The sequence below is a fragment of the Alosa sapidissima genome, chromosome 21, assembly GCF_018492685.1.
Source record: "Alosa sapidissima isolate fAloSap1 chromosome 21, fAloSap1.pri, whole genome shotgun sequence".
In the NCBI taxonomy this organism is placed as follows: Eukaryota; Metazoa; Chordata; class Actinopteri; order Clupeiformes; family Clupeidae; genus Alosa; species Alosa sapidissima.
Window position 1 is genome coordinate 15,155,557 of NC_055977.1, and position 7,672 is coordinate 15,163,228.

The window sequence follows — 7,672 nt, forward strand, 5'->3', positions numbered from 1 at the left end:
ATCTAGGAGCCTGAGCAGATGAGCAATCACACCTCAGTTTAAATCATGTTGGCCAAGTTTTAAAAATAGCAGCCTACCTGGTAATTTATCACACTGGACACTCCTGACCTACAAATCCATTACCCTGCAGATATAGAACAGTGTGCTCATACAATAGGGTGAAATGATAATTAGTTTCAGAGCACACCAAATCTCAGCGAAACCATACAAAAAAACAAAACAAAAAAAACAATAAAAAGTGAAATAAATAAATATATATGTACAGCTCTGATACTGTTCATTAGCTGTCATGGAGAACAACACTGGGAAAGCTGCTGCAAGCTCTGTGAGGTCAACCACAAACTAAAACACACAAGGGTGGCATTTCAAATTTATTTGATTCATTCACTCAATCAGCCTGCTTCATCATGGTAATCAGTGGCCTTTCACATAACCAATCTTACGTGGGGAAAAAAAAACAGCAAAAGGATAAACGCAGGACATGCAAAGAAATATGGAGAATACAAGAAACATACTGCAGTACAGTAATTCAATGCATTACATCATCCATCATAGTCTTCTCTGATAGAAAAATACACGTGTCCTGCACCTGATATGCATCTCAGACACCATCTTTTCCCACTCCTTCGTCACCAACGTCCGTTCAGCTGGGGTCACACCATGCAGTTTTATTGCCATACAGCACGGCCACTTGTGCGTGCTGTGTCCAGTGCAGATGCCTAACAAGCTCAACACCACCCATGCTGGAGAAAGCAGAGGCAAGTCCATGCATTATTCAACAGCTCCTGAGGGTGGGAAGGGGGGGGGGGGGGGGGGGTGGCCCAAGGGGGGAGTGGGGTTGGGGGTGGAGGAGTGCAGCTGCCCTGCATCCCCCCCCCCCCCCCCCCCCCTACTCATCCCATCCACAACAATACTTGCATCTCCTCTCCGCCCACCCACCATCTATTCTCCATCTTCACTGATCCTCCATCCATCTCTCTCTCTCTCTCTCTCTCTACCCACCCCAGGGCCTCATTCAGATTCAGCCCCCTTACACAGTCAGTCAGTCTGACTCAGAGCCCTTGCTCCTCGTCCTCGACTTGTGCCTGTGTGCGCTCCTCCTCCTCTTCTTTTTCTTCTCTTTGGCCTTCTTCTTTTCTCTCTTCTTCTTCTTCTCCTTGGATCTCTTCTTCTTGTGTTTGTGACCATGGCCGGAGGAAGAGGAGGAGGACGAGGATGATGAGGAGGAGGAGGAGCTGGAGTCGTCGTCGTCGTCGTCAGACGTAGTGTCCTGTAACAGCTGCTGGAGCTGCTGGATGCTGCAGGGAGGAGAGACCAAGATCAATAATTTGTGTGTGTGTGTGCACACTGTTAACTGACAGTGACAGTGGTATGTTGATCTTAATTACTGGTACATCGCAAACTAGGTGTTGGATGTAGGATGTCGACACTGTATGTGTGTGTGAGTTGGCTATGTGTGACCATGATAAACAAGTGTACTTTCACACAGGAAGATGATAAACTTTTCAACCCATGAGTGAATTGGAGAATCACTTAAGAAGCTTTGAACAGCCAGAAAGAAATCCCTTGATCTCCATAGTTGAGATCAAACATTTCCAAAAAACAAAAACAAAAAAAGCCCCAAAAATGAATGAATGTGCTCATTCGAAAGACATGAAACACTGCTTCACTGAATAATAGATCTCCCCTCCTCCTGAAAATAAGAGAGATGTATAAACAGTTTTAATGAACACTGACAATTCACTGGCCCATTACCTCTCATTAAGCAACCACTTCACTAGCTTTGTTTGATCCTAAATGTGCACCGCACAAGACTAAAAAAGTAAATAAGTAAGTAAAACAAAATAAAATAAGACACCCAGCAGAGAACTCCACCAACTAACTTCAAAAGTCATCCTCAAGTGCTCCAAAACCTCAATAAAGTATTTATCAGTGTAGAGGCATTCTTTTGTGGGAGCTCCGTTTGTCTGTTAGCGCCCCTGCGCAACAGTGGCCTGAGAGTAACTCTTAACCAGTCGTCGTTTCATCCGTTTGAAAAAGTAAAATAAATAAAGGAAAAATCAACTCTGAAAACTTCTGGACCACGGTACACCTGCAAGTCTCATTAATCTTTCACACCCCCCACCCCCCACATTTGGTAAAATAGCCTTCTTGCTTTCCACCGGGCCAATTCCTAAAAATGTCAGTTTCGCTCTGAAGACGCATCACTTCGGCAGTGTTTGCATCGCTGTTTATTTTCAAATGCTTCTGCAATGCAACAACATGCCCGCACAGGGACAATGGAGACAAATTGACTAAATATATCAGGTGCAGAGATCCATGTAACTTCATTACACCTCTACTGTATTTCACTTACAGATCTCCCTGAAGCAACTATAATAATTCCATAAAAACACTGCATTAAATTGTCTTAGTGTTCCCCAAGGGTAAGTACAAGTATATATACACTCTTTTGATCCCGTGAGGGAAATTTGGTCTCTGCATTTATCCCAATCCGTGAATTAGTGAAACACACTCAGCACACAGTGAACACACAGTGAGGTGAAGCACACACTAATCCCGACACAGTGAGCTGCCTGCTACAACAGCGGCACTCGGGGACCAGTGAGGGGTTAGGTGCATTGCTCAAGGGCACTTCAGCCACTTCCTACTTCGGGGTTCGAACCGGCAACCCTCCGGTTACAAGTCCAAAGTGCTAACCAGTAGGCCACGGCTGCCCCCCGTATGGACCATGCATTAACATGCATTTCTGAAACCGTACTCCTCTGGCTTTGTATACAGTGCACTCTGAAAAGTTGAGCTACTTCAGTTGAATGGTATCTTGATATCCTTGATAACACTACATCTGAATAAGACAAAGGAGGGAAAATTTCAGCACAGCACTCATTCACATCTTGCCTGCGTTGACACAAGGCAATTAATCTGCGGCAGTATTCTTGGAAGACCTTCATTTGAAATCAACTCTGACAATTAAGAACCAGAGGAAACAATTAAAACCTCTTCAGTTCATCAATTATTTGTTCCCCGTTCCCCCTGGTCTAACCCTCGCCTGCGCTGGATAATTAAAGTGCACCACTTCATGCCTCACTTCACTTGGTGGACTTTACACTCTTCAGATGTCGAGTCAGCTCCAAAATATGGCATCTTCTGAGTTTTTAAAAAAAGAAAAATGCAGGGTATTCCACTGCATGAATATGTATGTTTTTACTCTGCAGCTCATTCTAGCTTGTCCAGGCGTGCCTCCCATACCTCTGGATCAGAGACTTGCAGAGACTACAGAGAAGGTGTAGCACACAGCCACATATCCAGGCAACACATTCCACAAACTGACAGCAGAAAAGAGAAAGGTATTTCTTTCAGTTAAACAGTTGCATTCAAAATGACTTACTCTACAGTTATTCATTTTGTCAGTATGTGTACACGCTAGGTACTGCACCCATGGTACTGCTGTTCCACCAGCTGAGTGACAATAACACTAAAAAGAGCGCATGAGCAAATCACTGCAAGTTATTACTTACTGGGGATTTTGGTAATTACACTGCATGCATTTATACCGTAAACCACCATTTTACTTCAGAGCTCATGTTGCATTGGTTCTTGTGATTAGCATAGTTTCCGATTAGCTGCTACACTTTATGAGTTGTTCGCCGAGTCGGCGCTGCAGGTTTGCAGCTTCCAGTTGGTGTGATTCCATCTCACTAATAGGACATCCATTAAATCCCAAACCTATTACACCAAGCCACACGTCAAGCTTAATAAAATTTCTATAACCCACAGGCCTGTTCTTAAAGTAATGTGGTTTAAGTCATTTTTCTCCAGCTTTTTTTCCTTAACGCAGACAGTGGTGCATCTTCCAAGTTGATATACTCTTCTCAGAAAACAGAGAGTAGCTTTTGTTTTACTGTCGGATTGCAATGCATTCGTCTCCACAATGAGTTGTGGAGACAAAGTTGAATGAAAGAGGATGACGTGTTTGTACTGCTGTTTTCAGCACAGGCTGAGACCTGCCAGGCTGCTGAAGCTACAGCTGCGGGGTTGGGTCAACAAAGAACGACTCCATGCCAAATGAGAAAAAGTAAAGAATGTGTTGCTATTGCTCAGCTATTTGAGCTTCTTATCTTAAATGTTTTTTTTTTCTTTGTTCAAGGCCCTTCCCAAGAAATCATGTCAGATAACCGACAAGTGGAGATGTTAACTCAGCACCCTCATTTCATTAGTACAGGCACGTTTCTTGCGTGTGCGTGCCACACACCACATCTTTGAGGTCAGTCATGGCAGAAAACTCACCGCATTTCCTTCTCATTGCGCTTGTTCTCCCTGATCAGGTCATACATGGGGTCCTCGTGGGCCTACACACACACACACACACACACACACACACACACACACACACACACACACAGCTACGTCAGTGCAGAGGAAGTCGGCGACACCTCATCCATTAACGGATTACAAGACATCATCAAGCGCCAATCACTCAAATTACATCAGCATTTCAGGGCACTTATCCGCACAATGTCATTACAGTGATAAAAGCTTACAGTCATTAAAACTTGGTGGCCATTGGAACTTGAATAATGACCTTGACCCTAATACCAAGAGTGATATTGTATATTAATCTTTGTAAAAAATGATTTTAGAATAAAAAATACAAATAAAACATATATAGCACCACACCAGTTGAGCTACAAGAACAACCACGTACACAAGGTATGACCCATCAAACGGACATGACTAACAGAGGTAATGTGTAACTGGAGCATCTGCAGGCCTTCTCTGTAGAGACTATGTAACTTCCAAATCTGGGCTTTCGACAGGCTTTGCACAATGTGACACATTTAGAGAGCTCTGACAAGGACACGCACCACCCTGAACTGCTCCAGTTTCTGGTTTCCCTTGATGAAGAATGGACACTCTCGGTCTCCAGTCCTGTGTCCATAGCGTTTGCATCTCCAACCTGCATGAGCCACACACAAACAAACACAGTGAATCTCCATGGAAAAGTCTATAAATGGCAATCAGGTAATGACAAAATGAAACCTAATGGTTGGACATATCTCTCAGGAAAGATTATTTGAAAATAAACTACTTGGCCTCCTCCCTAGTCCATCCCTATTTTCCTCAATTTTCTCTTTCCTTCAATGTCCAAAACAAGCAATTTGGGAAGATGTCAGGAAATGCCTGATTATCTTATTCTAAGTTATAAAAAAAACAACACATTCAGCAGTTTTTGCTTCACCGTCAGACTCTATAATTCAGAAGACCATGGCGCAGCATTTTCAGCCAACACACCCAGAACTGAACAGCAGTGCATCTGCAAAGAGCACACTGTCAAAAATGTGGTGAAACCCATGTTTGTCAATGAGGATGGTGTGTTGACAGACCCTTGATTGTCCGTTACATCACACTTATTGAAAAACATTGACTAGGCTTACATTTTTTTTTTACCCACCACCACCGCCATCAGCCTCAACCCTCCCTTCAATAATCTGGATTCATTCTGCTCTTGACAATGCATGCCTGCGCATTCCTAGGAGGAACAACCACACACTTGTGGAACATGTTTGAATGCTCCCGTGCCCAGCACAACTGAAAATAGTGTGGGACCAGAAGCTACGTGGAACAAACAATGGATGGCATTGTTCTCAGTGGAGCATACGAGTATGGGACTTACGGTATCTGTATACTAACTACCCCACACTCATTACAGATAGACTTGAATGGCTGACATGTCCGTCTCTGTTCATTTTTAGCATGCACACAAGTGACACCTTCTGGACTGATTAAGGTATTGACGCATTCATTCTCACAAAGTCTAAGCATGTACAGTATTTCCTGTTACTACTGTTATGAGCTGGATAAAATGGACCATGAAACTGATCGATTAGTATAACACTGATTTGAATACTCAAAAATACTCAATGGGGAAATTAGACACTGGTCAGGAATGGTTCTATAAAATCCTTGGTCACAGAAAGGAAATTGACACCTAAAGCAGGGTTTCTGCACATTTCCACAAATTGAACTTAAGACCATTTTAAGACTATAATTAATGACATTTTAGACTCATTTCATGCCCATACTAGCATAAAATATGAAGGAAAATCAGAGTCTCAAATGTTAGACGCTGTAAAGCTACAATCCTTAATTACAATTCAAAGCCACTTTTCAGTAGCTTTCTGTCCAGAGTGTGCAATTACATAAAACTCCTGAATCTATAAATGGGAAACAATGTGGTTTGGACAGCATAGACTATTCCAGCTTACCAATTAACCAGCTCATAAGGAAGGAGTGTGTTAGTCTAGTAATAAGATCAAATGTCAGCAACCTTTTGCCGGGGTGGAGGCATTCCCCTCAGTCACATGTGAAATTAACATGGACTTCTGGTGCTGTTGGCAGTACTGAGTATAATGTTATGCTTCATGTATGTTTGCTGTATTGTCAGTGTCATATGTATTGATTGTATTGGTTATTGAATCCCTTTTTACAAGTTTAATCAACAGTCAGTGCCACTTACACTGCATGACTTTCACTTCCTTCCCCAGGGGCATCCATAAGCCTTTGGTGGGAGCACTGGCCAGGAAGTCCCGTGCCTGCTCGTTGCCTGGGTCATTCGGGATGCAGTCCTCTGGTCGATCGTCATATTCCTGCAAAAGCCGGGCTTCTGTGTATTACTGAATACCCCACACTCCCAGACAGAGCTATCGCATTAGACTCTTCTGCAGTGATACCAGGGGAAGCCATGGTACTGACTTTAACCGTGCGAGACAGACACCACACCACACAGGCTGCAGCACACAACTTTAGCTAGCCTATCTTGTTTGAGCTCAACGAACCTTTATAAGTCCAGGGGGTGGGTTTTCATAGCTGAAAGAGGGGAAAGCAACAGATTAACGTTATCTTATTAACAGACAAGACATAATGTTAGGCCTAGTCTTCAAGTGAAACTAGACTAGCTAGACACAGCCAAAAGACGAATGTGTGTTCATAAATGTTTTCACGATGGCAAGAGTGCGAAGAAAAACATAAATAATGCATTGCAAGATGTTTTCATATCAATAAACACAACTTACAAAGTCTCCACATGCTTGATTTTCTGCACTTCGAGATTAAGTTTTTTGTCATGTTTTCGGATCTTCTCCTCCTCGTGTTTTGATTCCTTGTGTCTTTTATGTTCTCTCCTATCTTCCTTCTCTCGAGATCGCTTCCTATCTGACATTATAGCTAAATGTATTTATATGTCGAGGCCTATTAAATACACAACTTCAAATAACGGTGGTTAATATCATATTGCTCTAATGTCCAAGCTAGCAAACAACGAAATACAATGCTAGCAACAACCCATCGCTTCCGGGTAAAATGTTATTTCAAAATTAAAGTCACTGCGTAAACACAGTCAATGGGTAGAACCAGAGCCCGTCTTCCTATTAGACATTCTCTGGTAGAACTTCATCCTATATATCTGCAGACACTATGGATTTTGTTCCTATTTACAGAGAATGTCGTAGACGGGCTCTGCTATTTAACAGTTTGTTTAACTTTTAAGTAGAAACAGCCAGCCAACCAACCACCAAGCCCCTACTGCTCATTTGGCAGAAACATACATGTACTTTTAAGTCAAATATGCGTCTCCATTATTAGACATTCTCTGACACCACTATACAATTTTTTT

At 42.7% G+C, this 7,672-nt stretch overlaps 1 protein-coding gene across 1 annotated transcript; it reads right to left on the bottom strand.

Moving 5' to 3' along the window:
* Positions 1-358: 358 nt before the first annotated feature.
* rp9 (RP9 pre-mRNA splicing factor) lies at positions 359-7,364 on the bottom strand. Its single transcript, XM_042077257.1, has 6 exons — positions 7,074-7,364; positions 6,837-6,867; positions 6,518-6,647; positions 4,866-4,957; positions 4,288-4,349; positions 359-1,298 (listed from the first exon to the last, which is right to left on the bottom strand). Exons 1-6 carry the CDS (start codon positions 7,217-7,219, stop codon positions 1,043-1,045), a joined length of 717 nt encoding a protein of 238 aa, XP_041933191.1. The 5' UTR covers positions 7,220-7,364; the 3' UTR covers positions 359-1,042.
* Between the last annotated feature and the right edge of the window lie 308 nt (positions 7,365-7,672).

Coding starts and splice junctions, on each gene's coding strand:
- rp9 (XM_042077257.1), bottom strand. CDS start 7,219: ATGTCAGATAGGAAGCGATCTCGAGAGAAGGAAGATAGGAGAGAACAT. Junction 6,868..7,073: donor ATCAAGCATGTGGAGACTTT/GTAAGTTGTGTT, acceptor CCCCTCTTTCAG/CTATGAAAACCCACCCCCTG. Junction 6,648..6,836: donor CACCCCCTGGACTTATAAAG/GTTCGTTGAGCT, acceptor CGGCTTTTGCAG/GAATATGACGATCGACCAGA.